The sequence below is a fragment of the Schistocerca americana genome, chromosome 9 (genome assembly GCF_021461395.2).
Source record: "Schistocerca americana isolate TAMUIC-IGC-003095 chromosome 9, iqSchAmer2.1, whole genome shotgun sequence".
NCBI lineage: Eukaryota > Metazoa > Arthropoda > Insecta > Orthoptera > Acrididae > Schistocerca > Schistocerca americana.
Genome location: NC_060127.1, coordinates 167,491,799 through 167,518,750, shown reverse-complemented (window position 1 = coordinate 167,518,750; position 26,952 = coordinate 167,491,799). Strand labels below are relative to the sequence as shown.

At 40.9% G+C, this 26,952-nt stretch overlaps 1 protein-coding gene across 2 annotated transcripts in view; it reads right to left on the bottom strand.

The window, feature by feature from the left end:
• The window catches only part of LOC124551285 (zinc finger protein 583-like), a 152,682-nt gene that overhangs the window by 22,763 nt on the left and 102,967 nt on the right, over positions 1-26,952 (bottom strand). For both annotated transcript variants that reach the window (XM_047126288.1, XM_047126289.1), the window contains one exon: positions 16,955-17,004. In XM_047126288.1, the coding sequence (XP_046982244.1) occupies positions 16,955-17,004 (50 nt within the window). The remainder of the gene's footprint in view (positions 1-16,954; positions 17,005-26,952) is intronic.

Below are 26,952 nucleotides of genomic sequence, written 5' to 3'. Positions count from 1 at the left end.
TCCTTTTCCAGAACGCACATCAGAAAACATACACCTTGTACACTAGAAATTCTTTTTATAACCGCAACTATCATTATTGTTATTATTATCATTTATTATTATTGTTACCATTGTAAGTAGCAGCAGTAGTAGAAGTACTGTCAGTATTAACATTGAGGAACTGTGGTACGCAGTAGTGTCAGATAATAAAGCACACCGTTGGTACAGAGTACAAAATTCTCTTTATCAAAATGTCATACAACTATGAACGACAATACATTACAAAGTCACAGACCTGGCTGCTCATCACTCTGACTGGTCAGCGGTATTGTTGTTCCGACAGAGCTGCTTCCCCCCCCCCCCCACCTTCAGTCAACGAGGGCAGACAGAGGAGTTACCAAGGAGGCACTCTGGTGCAAAACAAAATCGCCAGGGAGTGACAACATCTCTCCATAAAGCAGCTTGGATAATGAGGTGTCCAGGTCAAGTTTACACACACCAAGAAGTACCCTGAAGAGAGTGTCAGTCCACTTGCTTCTGTGGCACATTGCAGCTGCCTTCAGGATATGGAACCACCTCTGAACAAGCTCGCTGCTTTGCAGATGGCATACAAATGGCATGCAGGGTGAGGTGGCACATAAATTGCAAATTTCTAGGAATAACTGTCTGCCCTTGTCTGTGGTGATATATGAGGGGCATCCAAAATGAGTGAACCAAATAGTCACCAGAGCCTTCGTAACTGATTCTGCCACAATATCTGGAAGGGGGGTCGTCTGTCGTCTGCACGTGGTCAATGACCGATAGGATATAATGAATGTTAGCCAGGCTGAGAGATGCAGGGAGCCAACAAGGCTGAGAGAGGCAGGGAGCGAACATGGTCGTCATGTATGTGTTGGAACTGACCCTTCAGTATTTAAAAGCGACCTAGAGGTGGCTGGGTGTGTAGTGAGTTTTTGCTTTGTTGATGGGGAACACACACTCTTCTCCACAACTGAAGTCTTTCTCGATATACAGCCAAATAAAACGCTCAGTGGTAATGCATGTGGTTGGATGCACTGCAAGATATGTAAGATTGTGATATTGCTAGAAGATTGGGTGATGGGAAGTTTGTGGGACAAGAGGCATGTCGAATTCTGCTGTGTGTCACAGAGAACCAAATTGAGTCACACGCGATATGAGCCTGGGTTCGATATGAAGGTTTTCCACGGGATCGTGAAGATCATGGAGGTGTGGAGTCTGTGCAAATCTCTCATAATCACAGTGGACAGAATGGTGTCAACGTGTGAGAGGTAATAAGCTACTACATTGTCTGTACCATTTACATGTCGGACATTAGTCTGCATTGTGCGATGTACTATAAGTGTCTGTATCATCTGTAGCATTTGTATTTGGGAGCATTACAGTTAGCATCCATGAGGGGCCAGTGATCGGTGTACATGAGAAGGAGGCATCTTTCTGTGTACTCTCGAAAGTAACAGAAGGCTTCATAAACAAATGAACCATCTGCATTGCAATTGTGTAAGCTTGCAGAAAAAGAAGCGTAGGGGCTGTTGGGACCCGTTTTCTATCTGTTACAGTACAGCACCAATGGCCAGGTCGCTAACATCTGCAGTAACTGAGAGTTGAGCTGCAGGTAGTGGATGAGCCTATGTGGCAGCACCCTTGATGTGTTCAAAGGCCCACTGTATATCCCACATTCATGTGTGTGTGTGTGTTGGCCAGAGGTATTCTTGTATCACTTTGGTGAGGAGGTTTAGAAGTAGGCCACATGGGGTAGATGATGGACTTACAAATTAAGCATTCCCAGGAAGTTGGCCCTCGTCATTGCTTATCATGACGCTGTTATCTGTCAGCGGAAAGGAACTTTTTTGAGGTAGGATAAATGGGTGTCAAAGTTAGGTGGGAATTTTAATGTCATCAGGGGATGCATAGCAAAATCAGAACTGAAGAGCACACCATCAATAAACCGTTGCCACTTTTGAACGGCGTTTTGAGAACTTGTGGTATAAAGAGGAACTTGTACAGACCGAAGGGCGTGATTATAATCGTCTTGCGGACGTCCTCTGGACACATAGGGATCTTATTGTAGTCAAAAACGATTAACACTGTATCACCAGTGAGGTACTGTGTGAAATCCTGAATGTTAGGTACAGGATAATTGTCTATGATGGTGCAAGCGCAGATAGCATAATAATCATCATAAAGTTTGACTGAACCATCGTTTTTGGGGATGATGTGAATCGGTGATGTCCAGCAACTGTCCAAAGACGTACAACGCCCACCTGAAGAAGCTCGTCCACTGTGGCCTTTGCTGTACGCAAACAGTCAGGGTTTAGCTTGCGAGGGCGTCGACCTCGCTGAGCCCAGGGGTCGTGTTAATGCGGTGCACTGTTCCATTCTTAATCACAGACATAACAAACGAGGCCTTTAGGGGAGTGGCACTGAGAGGTATGGGGCAATGTGCAACAAGAAGGCATGTCAATAACCTGTGGTGTCTCCGTGGTCACAGCGGGTCTGTCAGGTGGCTCATGTTGGCGTCTGGCTGCAGCAGATCCACAGGTAGCGACATGACGCAAGTAATGGAGGTGGTTGAGGAGGTAACGTACCGCAGGAAGTCAGCCATGCGGATGTGGCGGCAAGCATTTCACTGTCATTGTGCAGTTAAGTCCATTTCGCATGAGGTTTCAATGGAGCTGTTGAATGTCCAGAATACGTTTCATGTAATCGACACATTGTCACATGTAGTTCTCGCCAAAGATGGTTGAGTTACACGATCTGCTCGAGGGGCAGTGACCCCATGACATGTTCTCGAGGAAACAGAGTCGCAGATTGCCTTGACAGAACATGCGGAAGACGAGTATGTTAACTCGCCCTTGTGCAGTCAGGAACGAGATGGCAGGCCCAGGGAAAATCAGCGCCACGAACCGGTTTGCTCACGTGAGCAATAATGAACGTCCAAGTGAACGACATGAAGGATTCCACGTCGAGTTTGCGGGATTGTGAACTATAACCGATAATAACGGAGTCATCGGCGGCCTTCAGCCAAAGTTGTGGTGCTGGACAGCTGTCAGTAGAGAAGGCGAAGGTTGCAGAGTGAGAACATGAGAAAAGTATCAACGAGAAAGTGGAGGCCGCTGTTCTGGCTGAGAGTATATACAAAATTGTTGAGGCTTTCGTGGCCACTTGTTGACAAACTGCCTATTGGCTTCTGTCTCGGGTTCTTCGGCCGACGTTCATCTAATGATTTTTCTGACGTTTCGCCAGCACGAGTGGCTGGCATTGTCAAAGCTTCACCCTCCATTGCCGGTGGTGAACTGTTCACCACCAGTTCACCACCGGCAATGGAGGGTGAAGCTTAGACAATGCCAGCCACTCGTGCTGGCGAAACGTCAGAAAAATCATTAGATGAACGTCGGCCGAAGAAGCCGAGACAGAAGCCAATAGGCAGTTTGTGAGAGTATATAGTTTGTTGTTTGTGAAGTGTCCATGAGACTTTCTCCTGTTCATCGAGATGACTCCTGCATCCGACACGGCCCGTGGCGCTTCTCACGGGCTGTGGGGTAAGTTAGGGTGTTGACAGCAATGTCGACAGCTGCACTCAGTGTCCCCAAAGCGCGCATCGTGCCAGCAGTAGCGCGACTGCACATGCTCAGTTACGGCGCAATGGGGGGCGACCCAGGTGTGAGAGGTGCCTTCCGCGATAGGGAACCAAAGATGAGGAATATCCATGCGGAATGGAGAAAGCTTGAGATGTGATGCTGCATGTTGTTCTCCTGGATGGTGTGGCGGCTGCAAGGATGCGCAGCCTGGATGTGTGTTGCGAATCTTGACGTACAGTTGATGTGGCAGCCAGTAGTGCAGTCGGTTGCATGAAACATGGACTGCACGAGACATCATGTGGCGTGGTTACAAGATGATGTGTAGCAAGCGAGCCACGAGTCCAACGCGTGTGAATAAAAACATGATGCAGTTGGAAGATTAATTGGATCGAGCCGATACGAATGTTTATGTGAGGCTGTAAAAGTAACACCGCAGGCAGGTCCTGCAGCAAATCCAATAAGAGCACTGTCCACACCATTGTTGTACAAGCACATTCACCAGCGAAACACCGGTTCGTGAAGTGTCACTGTAACCTTTTATTAATTGTGAAGCACAAGGTATATTGTTCATGTTCGCTGTTAGCGAAGAACGTGGAACAGCGTCATGATTAACGAAGTTCATGTCACAGTGGGTGCAGGAAGGCCACATTGTCGAACCAGAATAAACAAGTTCGCACAAATGAGCAGCACATGGTAGTGGGGGGCGGCCACTGTGGCCGAACGGTTCCAGGCGCTTTAGTCTGGAACCACGCTGCTGCTACGGTCGCAGGTTCGAATCCTGCCTCGGGAATGGATGTGTGTGATGCCCTTAGGTTGGTTAGGTTTAAGTAGTACCGGGTTCCCGGGTTCGATTCCCGGCGGGGTCAGGGATTTTCTCTGCCTCGTGATGGCTGGGTGTTGTGTGCTGTCCTTAGGTTAGTTAGGTTTAAGTAGTTCTAAGTCCTAGGGGACTTATGACCACAGCAGTTGAGTCCCATAGTGCCCAGAGCCATTTGAACCATTTTTTTTAAGTAGTAGTTCTAAGTCTAGGGGACTGATGGCCTCAGATGCTAAGTCCCATAGAGCTTTCTAACATGGCTTTTGAACCATGGCAAGTCTTCCCCACCCCTCATAATTTTGCACAGCATGTACTTGTCTAGAGTGTACTGTACAACACTCTTAAACTTTGTCCACTTAAGCTCAACATTTTCGGTCGTCGAGATGCGTTTTGGTGTTGAGCGCTCACGTAATCTGAAGTCTGTTTCTTTAGCGCTCTTGCTAATCAGAAATATCTTCCTACGTTTCTTTACATTCCTCTTTCAGCCATATTCAGTGATGTTATAATGACCTTAGGATTAATGATTCCCTGTTTTATGCTGAGTCAAACTGTTCGGTTCCATCAGTGAGCAGAAGATCTAGTATATTACCTTCTCGAGTCAGTCTCTGATTTGTCGCTCAAGGCAATTTGCGGGTAAGGTCTTTAGAACTATTTCGCATGATTCCCTGTCCCTACTATCCACCTTAACCACTTCTGTCTCCGAGTCTATAGCTGTTGAATTGAAATCTCCACATAAAACTATAACATGACCAGGAAATTCATACGAAATCTTCTCCAAGTTTCCCCTCAAATGTTCCGTCACTGCTGCCACTGAGGCAGGGGTGCCTATAAAATCATACGATAACCATGTTCAAACCACTTATAAAACTGATTTCACCCACACTATTTCGCATTCAGAATCTGTAACAACTTCACATTCTTTGACTACATATTCCAATCAAAATTTAGAATTTCACCTCGTTTCAGCCAGCTACCTATCTCTGGAGATTAGTACAGGAACGTTTCCATAAGCGCTCTTGAAGTTTACCAATACTACATTAACACTTTCTTTCTCCGATCCGCCATGACTTACGTTGTTGAGCCTGTGGAGAGATTTCTCTACCTTAAAGAAACTACATATGCCTGTCGTATGTACTGCGCTGCCTTAGTAGCTGCTTGTTGCGTGTACCGCACACCAGACCTATAAGCAGGGAGGGGGTGGGAAGGGGGGGGGGGCGAGGTCCTACAATTCTCTGCTCGATAGCAGAAGTAGAAAAATTCACGTCCAGGATCATTACAGAATCGTCTGCGCCTCTTGTTTACGCCTTCTACTCTACCTTCACCAAGGCAGCTAGCTGCCCATAGCAACCGAGGATGGCATCTGATCCCTGGCTGCAGTCATCATTCGTACTGCCACAAGCCACAATTTGGAGCTAGGTGCACAACGTCCATTCAGTAACTGCCGCCAGAACCTCCTCTACATCTTGGACGTTCCTCGCTGGCAAACAGAATGGAAATTAGCTTTCTTTCCCGAGTTTCAGCTATTTACCAAAGGCGTCCCACCACCTGCCCAACATTCGAGCTTCTAATGGAAAGCAATCCTACCCCCAGCACTTGTTAGGACTTTTCAGGTAGCCTGGCTCCAGTCCCAACAGACAATGGATTCGATGCTTGCTCAGATTTACGTTTAACAGTGGGCAATACCTCAAACCCGTCCTTATGCCCAATTGGCCAGGAAAAGTGCATCTGAAGGCACTGAGAGATCCGGAATCCCGGGTGGTGCAGTACGCATCAGAGGTGCTGAAGCATTAGTCTCATGTGTCCCAACGCCACTGGAACCAAAGGCAGCAGACTGAAGCCATCACTGTTTACTGACAGTGGTCAATTCCCACTGCATTTGTACACAACTGTCGCAGTTCGTATCCATCTGTAGTCAATAATTGTCTGCAGCACAAGCAGTCGCTGGATGCAATGCGAGTACTGGTGCTACGCTACTTCTGGTTTTTACTACACCCCAAAGTCAGCTCTCATAATGCAGCTGCACTAAAACTTACATGAAGAAGTTAACATTAAGTTCGTATGCTCCAGTCAACACAGTTAAATACGCAGATCCTATTCACTTCTTTATAGAAGCACATGAGGACAAAAACCAATCTAAATCCTGCGTGTAAACAGAAACTACTACTGCTCCCAGTGTATCCACTCGAATTCGTGCCTGCTGATTAAAACTGAAGAAATTTCAAAAATGGATAAATAAGAGGATTTGTTTTTTAAATACGATTGTGGAGAATTTCAAAGGAGCAATAAGCATTAGTTAATGGAAACAAAAGGAAGGCAACAGAAGGTGAATGAGTATATTTGAGATACTGCAAGCACTAGACAATCAACTATGCAAGAAACGCCCAGTAGAAATTCTTGGTCAACATAACAGATATTGAATTTAATTGAGGAAAGGAGATGATGTAAAATTTTTGCAAATGAAGTAGGCTAAATAGAAAAAGTTACAGCCTTAATAAAAAGGGATTGCAGGAAGTGTAAAATGCTAAAGGAGAAGGGCTACAGGAGAAATGCAAAGCTGTAAAGTATGCCCAACTATAAGGTAGACTGAAGAAATTTTCTAAGAGGGAGCTTTCTGATTATTAAGAGCTCAAATGGCAAGTGACTACTAAACGAAGAAGGTAAGGCTGAAAGTGGAATGGAAAAATAGAAGAATCTGGAAGAGAATATTATGGAAAGGGACTAGGAACTAAATAAGGAGGATATGAGATATGATAGTGTGAGGAAATTTTGACTTTTTAGCCCGGGGAGGCTTCAGTCGAAACAAGGGATCTGGAGCGCACTTCTATAAAGGAAGGAACATGAACTATCCTGAAATAATGGAAATTAATCAAACACATGCCCATCAGCCCAGGCTTGGTACTGAATGACCAGACACAGTTCCCTTACTTGGTACTTCAAACTCCAGATACTACTCATAATCCCATCCAGGCTGTGCTGTAAATTACCCCTCTTATCCACATGCCCCACTTTCCTTCATTTCAGTAACCACAGTTTCACTCGTTGTGTTAAAAAAATTTACTTTGTATAACCACAGCTGCTTCACTCACCTCCTTAATATCACTATTATATCTTAAATGTTTGTAATTTAAGACCTATTACAGACAAGATTATTTTGTTCAGCCACATCTTCGGAATATATAACCAAAATTTGTTGTTCTATAATTTTCTTCTATGAACACTGTAGTAATTTGTATATAGTTCATTAGTTAAGGTGTCACATATTTGATCCTAGTCAAATAATCTTACTTTGCATTTACACTGAAATAATGGCTTTTGTTTTACTCCTAATTATAATATAAACATTTTTCAGCTCTGGAAATTGATATACTCTTTAGGTGCACCAGTTTAATATGTTTCATCCAACAAAACTTCACTGCATCACATACTTATCTTTGCACCTGCTGATGGTGTAACACCTGAAAACTAGTTTGGGGAACAAGTAATAAATGTTGTAGAATATTACATCAATGTTGTGTGTGTTTCATTCATAATATATGAATGCTCCTGACACCTGTTGATCTTATGGTGAACCATCTGTACATTCACATTGTTTACAAGAATATTCACAAAAAGTTCTCTCACCAATTTCTTTTATATTTACTTCTATGTAGGTCCAAAACACAAAGTATAATTGCCACTTTGTGTCCATGCTTTGGGTCCTTACGGTTCTCAGTGCCTCAATTCACTTACCATAAAATTTCTTTATAGACCTACAACGAAATATTTATGTAAAGTTACATGAACACCATGCCTATTGTGACTTACAATACTGAACCAAAATCTGAAAGAATGCTTTAGCTCTTTTGTGACATCTTATAACTAGTTTCCTTTTTTATCACCATGGAGTGCACATTGTGGGATTTCAGTTGCATCCGTTTGCCACAACAATTTTACATGCCTTATCATGCTGTTGACACACTTATCTCATTTTTAACGGAAGTGTCACCTGTGCCTCTTTGCTTCACACCCCTCATACATTGTTTTTATCTTCAGTCAAAGGCTAGGCTAAGAGAGTTCTCTGCACTGAAGAAGGTGTACTTATCTACGCCGAAACCCAGGTTAACACAAGGTGCTTTTTTCGCAATCGGGCCGGGTTTCTATTTTTTAAATATATTAACCAACGATTGCTGACGTGCTGCGATGTGGAAGGCTCTTAGAGGTGTATTGCATTGGACCAAAGCGGTTGCAACCAACTTGTCTGTCAAGGATAATGCCTCATAGAGGGACAGACATTTGGAGGACAGAGGACAATATGCCGGTATATTTCCACTGTGGAGGTCTTGAACACATTGTACACAGCTCCAGAGAAGGAAAATGAGTTTTCAGCAACTATCACAACACAAAATGTCAATATCACAACAGTGCCAGTCTACTGCACATGGTTATAGTCGAGCTGTAGGACGAAGCTAATCGTTGTACACTGAATGCGGTCGCTCCTGAGGATGCCGAAGCCATTCCTTGTCACTGTGCAGAGGTACCAACAGTTTACCTAAACTACAAATTCAGGAAAATTAATTGAGGCAATCCTCTATAGAGGACACCACAAATGAAAATCCTCCATAGACAACAGTTAACTAGATGTCAGAAAATCTCATTGATGTCATCGTCGGCAGCCAACCTGTCCAGGCACTGACTAAGGGGATTATTTTACTGTAATGTTAAATGCTGACTGTTCCTAGCTCAGGAAGACTATGTTTCATGATACATGACCGATTGTAGATTTGTGAAGATCACAAACGGGAAATACATCCAGCTGATGGGAACATGTATTGCAGGAATAACAATCGATGACAGAACACAGCCCTTCAGATTTGTCATTTTAGCTGAGTGATGTAGTTGTAATGTCGCTCTTGGATGGCACTTCTTGCAGGAAACCCAAGCAGTCATAGACTGTGGAAGATCAGAGTTACAAGTTAATGAAGCTGTTCCATAAGAACACATGATGAAGAGTCCTCTTGATGATTAGTTGCCGTTGAGGACATTGTTATCCCACTGTCATCAATGAAGTGATATTCAGTCATCAATCTAGATGCTCAGTTAAAGTGTGAAGCTTTCATCAGTTGCAAAAAGCTACTAAAAGTAACAAAAGAAATCTATAACTACATATCAGTGACAACCATAAACATTATAATTGTTCAAAGAGAACTGTGAATCACTAATTGAGGCATTGAGATCAAAAAGGGGACTTGTTATAATTTTTGGGTTGTTATTTTCATACGATTCCATAACTGTTGTTTCTAAAATAGGGTTTGTTCAGTGATATTTCTGTGTCTAAATCACTGTTAAAATTCCTTCTCATGCAGAGAAAGCTGTCACAGAGACAAGTCCCCATACTGCAAAAAAGAACTTGAGATGTGATGGCAGCAGTGTAGTGGGATGCAGTAAACAAGGTATCTGAATACACTGTTCAGTAAAAATGTGTCTCTGTTTCACCCAGTAATAGTGGAATGGTCAAATACGGATTTCCTCTGGTTACTATGGATAGTCCCTCATTTTTATAATGTGCCACGAGTGTACATGGATATCATTCCTCTAAAACCTGAGGCACTGCAGGATGTTTCATGCATGATTGGTGTTAGCCCCTTCCAGTTTCATGAATATTTTGATAATATTCTAAAAAAATGTGCCATTAATATAGTGACTGGTGGAGTGGAAGACAATGAATCTGAAATTGAAGTTTGAGACAGTGATCAAAGATGACAAGTTTATGAACATGTGTGACTGTCAATATAAACAGGGTTGTTTAACAAGTAAAAATTGTGGAATTAACTCTCCCATGTTACAAGCCTAGGCACTAAAAAGGATATTGTCTTTCATTATACTGTCTACTTTCATATGTATTGTTTAATTATGAATGTTTGTACAGATAATACGAATGTTTATGAACATGCTGAAATGATTAAAAAGAATATTTTGATTGAAAATATAATATTTTAGTTACATAATATTTATCATGAAATGAGTGTTTTGTAAAGCAAAAAGGTGATATGCAATCATTTTCTATTACCATTTTCTGTTATATGCCTTTATTCTATGATTACATATTTTGGTATGACAATGTATTCATCCTAATGAGCTTGTGGGAGTAACTGTAAGGTTTGTGGAATAATGATACTCAAGATTATCACGTTTTTTCAATATATATCAAAACTGCTGTCGAGTAACATGTCCCTCTTTTGATCTCAACACCTCAATTGTCATAAGCAGCAACAACTCATCCCTTAACATATGTGCATACAAACAGCCGAACCAAACCAGGATTGAGAACTCAGTGCCACTGACTAAGAATAATGCTACACTATCACTAGAGCCAACACAGGTGAGGAAGCTACTATCGAACTGCCAAAAGGATCTAGCTTGACTGAGAAACAATGTCGGTATGCGTTAACCAGTCTTATCCAATTTTCAAATGCACTGAAATCTGGAGTGGAGAAAAGACAGATCAAGCAATCCATAGTAAAATTACGATATTAATACTAGGGATCATCCAATAGTTAGCCAATGCTTGTGTGGGGTGTCACCAGTTGAACGTTGCATAATTCGGGAGGAAGTCGAAAAGATAAACCTTCAGAGAGTCCTTGGTATTTTCCTGTGGTTCTTGCGAAGGATGGCAATGGTGTTTTTGTCTCAACTACCGACAACTGGACAAAATCATGAAGAAAGATGTCTACTCCCTGCTGCACATTGATGGCACCCTAGACTGCTTGAAAGTAGTGAAGTATTTTCAACTACAGACACACAGTCACGCTGACAATGAAAATATTTCTTCATAACCTCTATGAGTTGAGGGTTGTGCAGCTCTGACCGTATAACAGTCCAGCCAACTTCAAACATATGATGGACAACCCATTTTGGTATCTTTCCAAGCGTTTAATGAATCATATACAAAATTCTCAAACTTTTTTCTCCTGGATTAGGCTGAGCAAAAGACATACATATCAAGATGTGTGTTAAATCAACCACAGTTACCCATTTTGCCCCAACTGACCTATACCTCCACATCCTCTGTGAAGGATTCAGGGTGGAAATTGATCACCCACAGGACAAAACATTACACTCATCACATCAGTTTCTGGGCAACTCTGCTAATGCTTGTTTGGAAGATAAAGAGCTCTGTTAGAGTCTGTGGAAACTTGCAATTCTCAAGTTGTTGCAGACACATTTCTGACCCTTTGTCCGCAAAGCTTATTTTCTAAACTAAAAGGGACAATCTGTCCAGCGCATTTATACACTTTCACTGGATCTGGAGTCCCAACAGGTTTTGTTTTGACAGACCGTTTGGCTATCAGCACTGAGGACTTTCCTGTGGATTTTACAGCATCCCTATCAGTTCTCAGTCCTCTCTAACAAAGTTCATCTGCAATGTTCCAGTGTGTTGCAATAGTGGTAGGTTCACTAACAATGTAGCATAGATCTTGCATCCCTCAATGCATCTCACAAGAGGGGAACAAAGTTCATATGGTCAACAGAGTGTGACAAAATGTTCTGCTATCCAACTGTTTATGTTCTGCAATCTCAAACAGTCTGCAGCTTGATTAATCTTGCATTCCCTGGGAAACCACTGATACTAGGAACTGACATCTGTCAATATTGTAGTGAGAGAGTCATACCATAATGAGCAAAATTGTTCCAAACACTCTGATGTATACATTTCTGAAGCACAAAACTCCATCCAGCAGAATTACGTGGAAATAGGAAAAAAGAGGCCCCCTACATTGTATATAAATACCGCATATATCCACATGGCGTAAAATTTCAACACGTGACATACCACAAGCCACTGCTGGCAGTTTTCAGTCCATCTTCTTTACTAGATAAGACAGTCCAAAGGCTTTAGGCTGTACACTATGTTTCTATTAGCATATGAGTATCACACTGGATCCAAGCCTTCCATCTGCTACACCAATGAGGATGCATTCCCAAGGTTTCCAGCTGATCCAGAACCTGATTTCAGCCAACAAGAGGTCATGTGTGACCAACACAGAGGCATGCCATGCTTTAGTAGAATTTCCTATTACCATACCAACAACTGCAGAAGAATCAAAGAAGAATATGTTTCGACAAGTGTTGATACAGGTGAATTTAGATCAGCCTTATCAACTACCAGCATGAGACCATCAAACAGTCAAAAGGCTATTTTAATTTAAGGCATCACTGAACAGCTCAAGATGACATGCTACTACTTGGCACAGAGAATGCGTTCATCTGGTGTTAGTTCTGCCCACCTCAACATTACAGTGATTTCACTGCTGTATGTCAGATAGTGGGTATCATCTGCATGAAGATACTCACCTGCCACCATGACTACTGGCTGTTGATAGATAAGGAGTCTGCAACTCAATAAGCTTCTTCCACAACTTTTTCTTTTTTTTTTTTTTTTTTGCGCGCTCTTGGGAGCAGGTTTGCAGATTATGTGGATGCCATTTTGAAATGTATGTATCTTGGATTCTTTTTTCAAAACTTTCATATTTGAGGCAGGTGTATTCTACGAGTGAGGAGAATGAAATTAAGGCATTCATTAAAGTCTTCAGCACGGGAATCTACTGACGGCAGTAGTCATAGGCAATGGTCCCCAGTTCACACTTGCAACATTTACAGTGTTTCATAGACAATGTGGCTTTCAGCGCCTCCGTACTTTACCCTTCCACCCACAATCCAATGTGTAGGCGTAGTGGACTGTCCACACTTTTAGGAGTGCCACTGAAAACCACATTACAGAATGGACTTCAGTTACAAAGCTCGTTTTGAACAGCCACTGTGGCGAACAAGAAGCAATGTGGCTGTCTCCCTATTGTGGCTCTACGCCAACAGACCTGCTGTACGAGTCAATTAGGGAGAATGTTTCAATAACTGACCACTTCCCTCCCCCTGTACTTCCTAAAGTTGTTGTTGTTGTGGTCTTCAGTCCTGAGACTGGTTTGATGCAGCTCTCGATACTACTCTATCCTGTGCAAGCTTCTTCAACTCCCAGTACCTACTGCAGCCTACATCCTTCTGAATCTGCTTAGTGTATTCATCTCTTGGTCTCCCTCTACAATTTTTACCCTCCAAGCTTCCCTCCAATACTAAACTGGTGATACCTTGATGCCTCAGAACATGTCCTACCAACCGATCCCTTCTTCTAGTCAAGTTGTGCCACAAACTTCTCTTCTCCCCAGTCCTATTCAATACTTCCTCATTACTTATGTGGTCTACCCATCTAATCTTCAGCATTCTTCTGTAGCACCACATTTCGAAAGCTTCTATTCTCTTCTTGTCCAAACTATTTATCATCCCTGTTTCACTTCCATATGTGGCTACACTCCATACAAACACTTTCAGAAACGACTTCCTGACACTTAGACCTATACAAAATGTTAACAAATTTCTCTTCTTCAGAAATGCTTTCCTTAGCATTGCCAGTATACATTTTATATCCTCTCTACTTCGTCCATCATCAGTGATTTTGCTCACCAAATAGCAAAACTCCTTTACTACTTTAATTGTCTCATTTCCTAATCTAATTCCCTCAGCATCACCCGACTTAATTCGACTACATTCCATTATCCTTGTTTTACTTTTGTTGATGTTCATCTTATATCCTCCTTTCAAGACACTGCCCATTCCGTTCAACTGCTCTTCCAAGTCCTTTGCTGTCTCTGACAGAATTACAGTGTCATCGGCGAACCTCAAAGTTTTTATTTCTTCTCCATGGATTTTAACCTACTCCGAATTTTTCTTCTGTTCCCTTCACTGCTTGCTCAATATACAGATTGAATAACATCGGGGAGAGGCTACAACCCTGTCTCACTCCCTTCCCAACCACTGCTTCCCTTTGATGTCCCTCGACTCTTTTAACAGCAATCTGGTTTCTGTACAAATTGTAAATAGCCTTTCGCTCCCTGTATTTTACCTCTGCCACCTTCAGAATTTGAAAGAGAGTATTCCAATCAACATCGTCAAAAGCTTTCTCTAAGTCTACAAATGCTAGAAACGTAGGTCAGTATTACCTCACATGTTCCGATATTTCTACGGAATCCAAACTGATCTTCCCCGAGGTCGGCTTCTACTAATTTTTCCATTCGTCTGTAAAGAATTCGCCCTAGTCTTTTGCAGCCGTGACTTATTAAACTGATAGTTCGGTAATTTTCACATCTGTCAACACCTGCTTTCTTTGGGATTGGAATTATTATATTCTTCTTGAAGTCTGGAGGTATTTCGCCTGTCTCAGACATCTTGCTCACCACATGGTAGAGTTTTGTCAGGACTGGCTCTCCCAAGGAATGTTGTCTACTCCCAGAGCTATGTTTGGACTCAGGTCTTTCAGTGCTCTGTCAAACTCTTCACGCAGAATCATATCTCCCATTTCGTCTTCATCTACATCCTCTTCCATTTCCATAATATTATCCTCAAGTACATCGCCCTTGTATAGACCCTCTATATTCTCCTTCCACCTTTCTGATTTCCCTTCTTTGCTTAGAACTGGGTTTGCATCTGAGCTCTTGATATTCATACAAGTGGTTCTCTTTTCTCCCAAGGTCTCTTTAATTTTCCTGTAGGCAGTATCTATCTTACTCCTAGTGAGATAAGCCTCTACATCCTTACATTTGTCCTCTAGCCATCCCTGCTTAGCGTTTTGCACTTCATGTCGATCTCATTTTTGAGACGTTTGTATTCCTTTTTGCCTGCTTCATTTACTGTATTTTTATATTTTCTCCTTTCATCAATTAAATTCAATATTTCTTCTGTTACCCAAGGATTTCTGCTAGCCCTCGTCTTTTTACCTACTTGATCCTCTGCTGCCTTCACCACTTCATCCCTCAAAGCTACCCATTCTTCTTCTACCGTATTTCTTTCCCCCTTTCCTGTCAGTTGTTCCCTTATGCTCTCCCTGAAACTCTATACAACCTCTGGTTCTTTCAGTTTATCCAGGTCCCATCTCCTTAAATTACCACCTTTTTGCAGTTTCTTCAGTTTTAATCTACATGTCATAACCAATAAATTGTGGTCAGAGTCCACATCTGCCCCTGGAAATGTCTTACAATTTAAAACCTGGTTCCTAAATATTTGTCTTACCATTATATAATCTATCTGTCAGTATCTCCAGGCTTCTTCCATGTATACAATCTTCTTTTATGATTCTTGAACCAAGTGTTAGCTATGATTAAGTTTTGCTCTGTGCAAAATTCTACCAGGCGGTTTCCTCTTTCGTTTCTTACCCCCAATCCATATTCACCTACTATGTTTCCTTCTCTCCCTTTTCCTGATGACGAATTCCAGTCACCCATGACTATTAAATTTTCGTCTCCCTTCACTATCTGAATAATTTCTTTTATTTCATCATACTTTTCTTCGATTTCTTCGTCATCTGCAGAGCTAGTAGGCATAGAAACTTGTACTACTGTGGTAGGCGTGGGCTTCGTATCTATCTTGGCCACAATAATGCGTTCACTATACTGTTTGTAGTAGTTTACCCGCATTCCTATTTTCCTGTTCATTATTAAACCTACTCCTGCATTACCCCTATTTGATTTTGTGTTTATAACCCTGTATTCACCTGACTAGAAGTCTTGTTCCTCCTGCCACCGAACTTCACTAATTCCCACTAAATCTAAATTTAACCTATCCATTTCCCTTTTTAAATTTTCTAACCTACCTGCCCGATTAAGGGATCTGACATTCCACGCTCCGATCCGTAGAACGCCAGTTTTCTTTCTCCAGATAACGACATCCTCTTGAGTAGTCCCCACCCGGAGATCCGAATGTGGGACTATTTTACCTCCGGAATGCTTTATCAAGAGGACGTCTTCATCATTTAACCATACAGTACAGCTGCATGCCCTCGGAAAAAAACTGCCGCAGTTTCCCCTTGCTTTCAGCCGTTCGCAGTACCAGCACAGCAAGGCTGTTTTGGTTAGTGTTACAGGGCCAGATCAGTCAATCATCCAGACTGTTGCCCCTGCAACTACTGAAAAGGCTGCTGCCCCTCTTCAGGAACCACACGTTTGTCTCGCCTCTCAACAGATACCGCTCCATTGTGGTTGCACCCACAGTACGGCTATCTGTATCGTTGAGGCACGGAAGCCTCCCCACCAGCGGCAAGGTCCAAGGTTCATGGGGGGGACTTCCTAAAGTAGGCTACTTGAAAATGGAGATTACATTTCAGACAGCTCTCATGTGCAACTAACGTTACAATTGTCATTTTGAGTAAAATGTGCTGAACTAAATGTTATATTCTATCTGAAAAAGTAATGGCAACAAAATAGTGACAGAGTGTACATATTTTTATAAGGGTAAAAGACTGTTCGCCTTCGAAAACTGCACAGAAGGTGCTGGCATATAAGATAGATTAAATAAGATCAGGAAGCATGCAAATAAGAAGGTGGAATTTTTTAATCAATGACAGTACAGCTCACTACAAAATGTATATCATGGGGTTGTTCTAAAACATTGCACAGATGGTCCAGATAGCTGCTTGAACAAGAAGCTGAATACCAAAGCAACAATGCAAAAAACTAAAAAGAACTACAAAAAACTGTACCTCTCTTGGTCACTGCCACAACTGGTTGGCTCCACTTCAATTTTTAACTCCTGAAAGGATTACGAACATTAATAATAATAATAATAATAGTACTAGTAGTAGTAGTAGTAATAATAACAATAATAGTAATAGCACTAATGAGACACATTGTTACTATATGGTGCTGAAAACTGGACTATCTGCAAAGCTAATGAAAACTGTGGTCAGATAGCTGAAATGAGAATTCCAAAACATATAAAAGTACATTGTCTCTAACATAATATCCCAAATAACATATGGACAGACATGAAAGTGAGGAAGCTCTACACCATGTCCCAGTTATTTCTTCACTAAAATGAAACAAGCAACCTGCTCTATGAAATGGGCAACTGTGAAAAGGAATAAGAATGAAAATGCTTTCACACCTTTCAGTATGGATACCCTCTTGCACACACAATTTGTGAACAGTAAGCAGTGATTAAACTCAAATAGTACATATAGGATGTTAAAATAATAGTTTAAGAATTTTTTGACAGCAGCACAGCAAAATCAACAAAATACATTCATTATTTACTTTACACAACTTTCAGACGTTTGCTGTCTTAAAAGTCAGAGTAAATAAATTAACACAATTTCAAAAACTCAGGAAATCATACAACAAATTACACTAGATCTGTGTATCTTCTTTCACAATAATGTGTTCAAAACTCTCACTGAAGCCCATGCCATTATAGTCCAATTGCACAATCTGAACATAGCAGAGAAATGCTATTTAACATAGACACATGAGCTGGTAGTACCTACACACAGGCTCCCTGCTGATATCCCACAACAATAATAATAGACTACAGCATTCACAGCTGTAAGAGTTAGATTTTCCTTTTTCATGGGGAAAATAGGATATAATTGGGGGAACGAAGGCAGTTAGGATGGATGGAGAGGGGGCAGGTGCAAGTCACCCAAAACCTATGCTAACGGTTATCCACCTCATATAAAACGCCAATTCATCTCCTCATAGAAAGTGGGTTCCTATCAACCTAAGTTTTGAGGGATTTGCCCAACCCTGCAAATGCATACAACCTCTCTTCTTACTTCCCAGTGACTGTGATTGTCCAAGGGTTCTGTTTCTGTAGCGTTTGTTCTCCCTCTGGCAGTGTCTGCTATTCCATCATTTAGCAATTACTCAAACTTCGGTCGCCGAGTACGTTAACTGCTGCCAGTGTCACCAAGTTACCAAAAGGAGGAAAATCACTTGCACCATCTATCTGTGGGTCATGTATACTGTTTTCTGTGTATTGTTGCATTTTAACTTTTTTTTAAGTGGAGATTGACGATCTGCCTTGCATCTGAAAAAACGAGAATGCTAAACAACTTAAAAGCCTCAGTTAGGTTGGCTGATGTATCAAACTGAAGGCCGTCAACCTAGTGCACTGATTCAATCGGGGTACAGTTCACCTCTACGTCTCTTATGTCAGTGCACCATGCGTATTGACAAGTGCCTCAATTCGTCTTTTCTCACTGAAGATGGCATCTGTGTGTTTTAACGTAGGAATGCTCTTTGTATATCAATGTCATATATCAGTCGTTTCCAGAATGAATTTTCAGTCGGCAGCAGAGTGTGCACAGATTTGAAACTTCCCATCGGATTACAACTGTGTGCCAACCAGGACTCAAATCAAGGACCTTCCTCTTTGATGAACAAGTGCTCTCCTGACACGTATGCAAGCATGGCACTTGACCCACCTTCATAGCTTTACTTCTGCCAGTACCTCATCTCCTGCTTTCCAAACATCACACAAGTTCTCCTGTACCCCTTGTGGACTATGCGGACTAGCATGTGAAGAAAGGATATGGCTTAATCACAGCCTTAGAGGATTGTATCCAGAATAAATGTTCACTCTGCAGTGATGTGTGCACTGATTTGTTTCCTGGCAGATTAAAACTGTGTGCAAGACCAAGAGTTGAATTTGAGACATTTGCCTTCCCCTGGAGAGAGAGAGAGAGAGAGAGAGAGAGAGAGAGAGAGAGAGAGAGCAGCAATAATAATTTAGCTGTGGAACAGTTCACAATCCTCATATTCTCAAAGATAGGCCAATATATTTTGTGCAAAAGGACACAAAGTCACAAAAAACCCACAAAGTGCACAGTGAAACATATGCTGGTACGCCACAACAACAATACGTCCTGTTCAACAGTGTGTTGATCCACATTTGGAATGCAGTAATGATAATAAACTGACTTTGTTGTCTTGATCATCTAATTCCCCTGATCCGATCTGAGCACAATGAAACACATCTGGGACATGGATTTCATAAAGCCATGGCATTTTTCCAGAGACATATGACACCAGATGTCTACAAACGGTTCACATAATTGCCATAAATTACAGGCTGATGGTTTGTGGGCACAGAACTGGTAATTGATAGCGTCTCAGATTTGTCCATTGTGTTCAGATCAGGTGAACTGGATGGCCAAGAAATCGGCGAGAGTTCGCTATCACATACTGGAAACCACTGTAGCATGATACTGGCCTTGCGACATGGGCAGCTATACTACTTGAATATGCCATCATCATTGGGGAAGAAATCATGTATGAAGAGATTTAGGTGGCCCACTATTATACTCATGTAGTCCACAGATGGCATGGTGCCTTCAATTACTACCATGGACGCCAAGATGAATATCCGCCATAGCATAATACTGTGTCCACCAGCCTCCACCCATGGCTTGATACACTTTTGTGCAGCCTTTCACATTGACAAGGGCAAATCTGGATACAAGAAACAGGACTGATCTGATCAGGCAACACATTTCTATTAAACTATGGTCCAATCTCGCGGATCCTTTGCCCACAAAAATTGTAATTGACAGTGTCGTTTGGTCAACATGGGAACACATGAGGATCCTCTGTTGTGAATCTCTGTGTTCAACAATGAGCACTGAATGGTGTGCTCTGAAACGTTTGTACTCGCACCAGCATTGCACTCTGTCATCAGATGGCCAGAGGTCACTGTTTATCCTAGAATACAGAGCGAACAAATTTCTGGCCTGTGATGAAGCATAGACACCCAACACATTATCTACTCATGGTTTCACAGTGTTCAAATATTTTCCATAGAAGCAGCATCTGAAGAACCTAGTAGTTTTGCACAATCTCAGGTGCCGAACCATAACAATCTGCCCTTTGTTGGTCGGTTGGCTGATTTAGAGGATGGGACCATACAGCGAAGTCATCGGTCCAATGAGATGAGGGAAGGATGGGGAAGGAAATTGGCCATGCCCTTTCAAAGAAACTACCCCAGCATTTGGCTGAAGCGATTTTAGGAAAATCACGGAGAACCTAAATCTGGTTGGTTGGACGCGGGTCTGAACTGTCGCCCTCCCGAATGCGAGTCCAGCATGCTAACCACTGTACCACTACGCTCGGTCTGCCCTCATTTCAGTGAATTTCCTCCTTTGCAAGCCATATCTTCACATTTACCATTCATCTTATATGAGGGACATTCCATAAATAACGCACGGGTAGGTATTACAGTGGATTTTTTTATGCAACAACAATGAAAATTACAGCAGATGCAGTTGAGCGCTTGAGGAAGAAGTACATTTTTCCTGTTTCTTCAATGCGTACTCTAATAGAATATTGGCGAGAGGTAGAAATGGACCCTGCAAGGGTGTCGGGTACTGTCGAAGACCAAACGTTGTACAACAAGACTGAAACTTTATGTAGCAAAAACTCCAACAGAAACCCAAATTGCGTTAGAGATGTTTGAAGTGAGTTTACAGTCGACAGTAGTACAGTTTCACGTTGGGTTAATCGTTTTCGTGCCGCTCGTATGAGCATAGACGATAAGGCGCTCGTATGAGCATAGACGATAATCCAAGGCCTGAGGTCCAAAAATGTCAACAGGTGAACGAAATATGAAAATTGTGGCAGATACTCTTGAAGATCGCACTGCGACCTCTCTGAAGCAACGGGAAATCCCGCAACATCAGTATTCCGTAATCTGTCAAAAGAGTTGAAGAAGAGAAAAATTCCTGCGAGATGAGTTTGACTGCTAAATAAGCAGGAATGCCTGGACATGCAGGCTTTCTCAAACGATTTGACCGTGAAGGTCGAGAAAGTCGAATTGTCGCTATTGGTGAAACGTGGATGACAGACTTTGAGCAGGAACTGAAACCACAGTCCAATGGGTGGAGAGCTTCAGATTCCTCTACGTCCAAAAACACTTCGAGGTGCTCCATCAAAGCTCAATCAAATGATGATTTTTGCTTAGACCACCATGGAATCATCATGACAGACAGAGACCCACGTGGAACAAGTGTCACAGTATTTTATTATCGTAATCTCCGACCCCAGTTGCTCGAGGATCGACCTTCCATTCTCCACGATAATGCTCGCCCGCATATCGGCAATGTTATAGCCCAAACACTGGGCGATTGCAGATGGTAAGTGTTGCCGCATCCTCCCTACTGACCGGACACGAGTCCCAAAGACTTCGACTTGTTCCCAAACTTGAAAAAACCAATTCGTGGACGTCGCAATCTTCATCTGGAAGAGCTTTCTACCGCCGCTACCCGAGCCATTCGACAGATGAACAGAAGTGGTTGGGGTCTCTCGTAGAAAAGCAGGGAGGCTATCTTGAAGGACTGCAAACAGACTGAAAAAAACGTGTAATAAAAAAAATGTGTGTTACTTATAAAATGTTCCTTACATATGTTTATGTGTTTTCCCTATCACATCAAATGCCCGCTACACCCCAAGTGATATTCACTCTTGCAGTGAGCAATAGTAATGTTTTGACTCACTCATCTGTGTGTGTCCTAAAGGGAAAAAATGTCCTTTCAATTACATGATGAAAGTCATCCAGAAGTACGAGGTGTCTCCGGAACGTAAGTATGATTCCATTCTTGGAATCTTAATTTTCAAGTTAAAGATTTTTTCCAGGTTTCTCAGGTTAAAATGATCATTTTCCAGGTTGCCGCGTCACTTGTTTTTACTCAACGGTGTTAGCAAACATACTGTACTGGAAAGAACAAGTTACGTATCTCCAAAATATAGGCTATGTCGTCAAAGTTGAACCATGTCATGATATGATGTGCACCACGCACAGTGTAATAGATAAGTCGAGCTTTCGCTATTGGAGGATACTGTACATCATAATATGATACCGGTACCGCTGTATTTAAACTGCTTTCGCTTGATCAACGTTGTCTGTTCGTTTTTAAACTAAACTTCTCATAATCAACTGATGGTTTAATCAGCCAACGCGTGACAGAAATGATTACATTAAAATACACAGTCACATCACATGAACTAATGACTGTAGAATGTTTCAGTTCATCTTGAAAGAAAACTTGAAGATACGTGTAGAACTTTCTCATTGAAGTTTCTCTAAGCAACAATAACCTAAAATTGGTTTATTTACCGAAAAAATATCCTTGTATGAGTGCGTAACCAAAATTTACCAGCAAATCATTTGCGTTGTGTGTATCGTGTTTCTCAATTTTTCTGTATGCCTACAGTATCCAATATGAAGTGATAGGACAGTGTATGAGCTATGTTTGAATCGTGAATAATTACGCGAAATGTGTCAGTTTGAATGTTTATCAAGAAAGTAGAATTCTCATCCCGTCCTTAAAACACACACACACACACACACACACACACACACACACACACACACCGAGAGAGAGAGAGAGAGAGAGAGGATAACTGACCATTCACTTCCAAAATCACATTTCAAAAGCCACTGCGTTTCATATGATTTACTGCACTATCAAGAAATGAACAGCCATTCTTCTGTTTCAATTATTCGTTTATATTTTTTCTGACGATGGTTTTCAGTTTCCACAGCATTAAAACATCAGTAAAGTCCTGCAAACTTTGATCAACGAATTTTAATGCTTCGGTGTGCGTAATACCACACAGGCCTAATGAAAAACGCTGTGAGGGCAGAGTTCTGGAATTTGGAGGAGATGAAATGAGAGAAGGAAAAACATTTCAATAATAACAGATGTGTAGAAATCGGACTCACAGCATCACCTGGCTGTAACACGTGAGTTACATGCTCACTAGCGCATTTCAATGGGAACATTATTTTGTTCTAATTAAGATGCTTATTTCCTTTACTCTTAGAGTTCCAAAAAGGCGTCGAAATATACACAAATAATCTGTAAGCCAAATAACTGCGAGTTTGCTATACTTGTGTAACTTACATATTTTGAATGGTGTTTTATGAAATCAATTAAGTCCTGTATATACAACATCTACAAGTCATTATATTTAAAAAAAATTAAATCTCTCTATATTTCAAGAACATAAACAAATTCTGCTTTTGGTACTGTAAATAACATATTTAGCAAACATATAACTTATATTGCGTTATGGACAGTATGATCAAAAACCAATAAAAATATTTACACGAAAAATGCTTTCCCAAATGTTCAATTTCTGTCGTAATTTTAACTGCTTTAAAACAACATTTTTGTTTTCTAAGTTTCTAGCGTGTTAATTTCAGGCTATACTCTTTTTCTGGTAAATTCTTGTTCTTGTTGTTTTTCGTTTTCAATTAGCTGTTTCTTTTTATCATCTTTGTACAACGAGCTTGCATTGTGCATTGACAGAATTAGCTCCTGTCGATTTTGGAATTGTCTACACTGCCAACATCATGGATCACAACATAAATATGTCTTATATGAGCAACAAGACTTTTTTCACTCTGATTCTCAACACTACATTCAAGAGTCCACGGAAAAACCTCATTCAGCAACAGCACTTCCATCTGAATTTAGAAAAATAATTTTCACAATATCTACAAAGTTACAACACTTTTTGTGACAATTTAATGACGTTCATCCAAAACTCATCCACACCAGTTTCGCTTCTTTTGAACAATGTCATTTATTTTTGAATATGGTCAATGTTACAAAATAATATTGATAAATTCTTGTTTGACATGGTCTGGTTAACCAGAAAGAAGAATTTGAAGGCACGTTGTCAATCTTATTACAGTCATTTCTTGATTTCAAGCTACTGATGGGTCCAAACGTGGAATGGGACATATAAGTTTATATTTCAGTGGTGATCTTTTAGGTATCTTTTGCATCATACCAATAATACAAGAACGCATTTCTTCATTACGCATCTAGATGTCAGACAGGTCCAGGCATCTTGTGTAGTAAAATCAAAAACAAAGTATTGTGTCGTGATCAGATTCTTCTCATCCTTAATGTTGATCTTCATGAGGGAATTTTCATTTACCAAAATGTCTGATCTGACAGCTCACTGCATAAACGAGGTGCTAAGAATGAACAATTCATTGGACATAAAAGGAGCCATAGGTACAAAGCTTTCGAAATATCGTAAAAAATCTTAGAATAAACATGCTGTCTCAACAATACAATTTTCTACCCAAGAAAGTGTTTCTAATTGCTTCCAACAGGGTATTAAAACTCGCTGAATCACATAGCGTTTAATTCTGGACCGATTAGATGCGGAAAAAATTTTAAAACTCGTTCGGCCACATTTAAATTTTCGATCTATCTTGTGCCACAGAAGTGCAAAGGAAAATCTGAGGAAGCTGTGTATCCTGGATATTAACTTCTTCACGTAGGCAAACAGTGAAACAAATAATATAGGAGTCTAAACATGGTGCAATTTCTGAATTTGTTTGTGACATGTCGGTTTTGAAAGTTCCATGAACTACATGCAGGCTGCAACTGTCTAACTGCAAGAGTTCTGTGTTAACAGAAATTTCTTTTAGTTCATTATTCAAGTCCTTCCAAACTTTAAAATTAACATTTGGTCCATACATCAACAACCACAAAATGTTTGGAATCCTCTGCGAACCAAAAGATCCTTTCAAAGCATATAGTAAGTCACTGGCCCTTGCGTGTTAAATAAAAGTAGAGTCAAAACACCAGGCTGAAACATGTGGCTCATCTTGATTCCAAAGTCTAACAATACGTTTGTACAATATACGTAAACTCCCTATCGCGACATCGATTGCATAAAAATGCTCAAAGATGAATCAAAACAAATAAATTGACGTCCATTTGTGTTTTTCGGGAAACCGTGTTTAAAATCGCATCAGATTCAACAACAAGATTGTTACATTATTTAATCATGTCAGTAAGTTTGCTATGAACATAAGGAGCAATATTATAAACAATGCTCTATCCAATTTCTGTTCTTCGCAACCGTATTTTTTTGCGAGCCGGGACTTCCTGCGTGTTAGGCAGACGTGATAAACGCTACACCTCGGAAACTGCTACGCTCTGCGCTGCACCTCAGATAGAACCTGTTGAAGATCGCCTTTCTGCAGTAAAGATCACTTCACGGAAACGCACAATGCAGATATTTCACACTTGGCTGCAACAATCGACACACCTGATTGTCTGACTGCCATCACAAGTAAGAGCTCAAGTAGACGGAAATGCACGCGCGCAAGTCCTCAATAACGTCATCAGTTTCTTCTGTCCGTACGAGATACAATAGATCCACGCAGATTGTAAAAGATGTCAGCAAAAGCAGTCACTTCGTTAGCGTCAGGAAGTCAGGAAACATTTCTGGAAATGATTGTATGTAAGCAGCAGAACTTTGGCTTGACAAATGATTATAAATTGTACTTAACCACCATAAAATGTCAGCTTCCGTGATATTTGCTGATAATAAAAATGACTGCACTAACGATTGTTTACATTGACAGGTTTCGAATTTGAAGGTGTCGAACCTGCTTCTATAGTACCACTTGCATTGGAAGAATCGCTAGATGCTGAAGCTCCTGTAAAATTTAAGTCGTGTTTAAATGTTTAACTTATACACGTTCTGTAAGTTTAATTAGGTGCTAGAATGTATAATTACAATTGGATTCTTTTTGCCAGTTATTACGAAATCATTGGGTTGTTGCCACAATGTTTTCATCTTAGCATAATAATCCAATCCTGGATTTCTTTGCTGAACTATGTTTTCTGGGTCACCCTGAGTCGATGTAGGGGGAAAGACCTCGATAAGAATTTTTCCATTAGAATGATACCCTAAAACTCCAAATACACATTGTAATAATTCATGCTGAGGCTGTCTGATATGCATTTCTGCCAATGTCTTTCTGTATAAGCTGTGCAATTCATCAGAAGTCGTCATGGCAAAGCTGAATGCAATGATTTCCAAAATCAACACAAATAATTCTATGATCTAAAAAACAAAGAATAGATACAATTAATTTTTGAAAAAATTGACTGTTTGAATAGAGTCTGCGTGGTTGCAAAGAAGATAAAATAAAAAAAAAATGTAACGATTGAAATAAATCACTGCACTCTAAATACTACCATACTATAAAGCACTGAAAATACGACAAGGAAATGAATCATGGGGAAATCGAGCATTTGAAAACAGCAGTTTTGAAATGGAGAATAGCAATTTTGCAAATGGGTTATGAAAATAACACAGTACAGAAAACACAGGTGTTTTGTAATGGCTCATTTTTACAGAGGCTGCTGCACTCGGGGATAAGATTTTCATAATATCATTTTTAATGCTAAGATAATTCTGGTCAACATCTTCCTCTCTTACATCGACTCAGAGTGACTCAAGGAAAATAGTTCAATAAAGACACCTACATTTCGATTGTTCGTCTAACAAGGAGAAGTCCCCAGTGGTGGGGTCGACTCTTTGAACCCATCTACGTGGTGATGTAGGTTAAGATTTCAGGTATCACACCCTGCAGCCATTCGTCCTGGTGGGCCCTTGTTTGCGAGTAATTGACAGAAAGAAAATGCCAGAATTCTGCATGACACTCGATAGTTTTAAATAAGTAGTGTTTTGTAGACCAGCAGTGTGGTGTAAGGGGTAGACTAAAGCTTTTGCATGCAGGAGGTTGTGCATTTGAATCTTTCAGGTGCTTCAATTTTTTTTTTTATTTTTAAAATCTTTCTGTAAATTACTCTGATCATTATTTTTATTCAATTAACTGGCTTAAATGTAAATTTTTAATTCTGCAATTTTAATTCACATATAAATT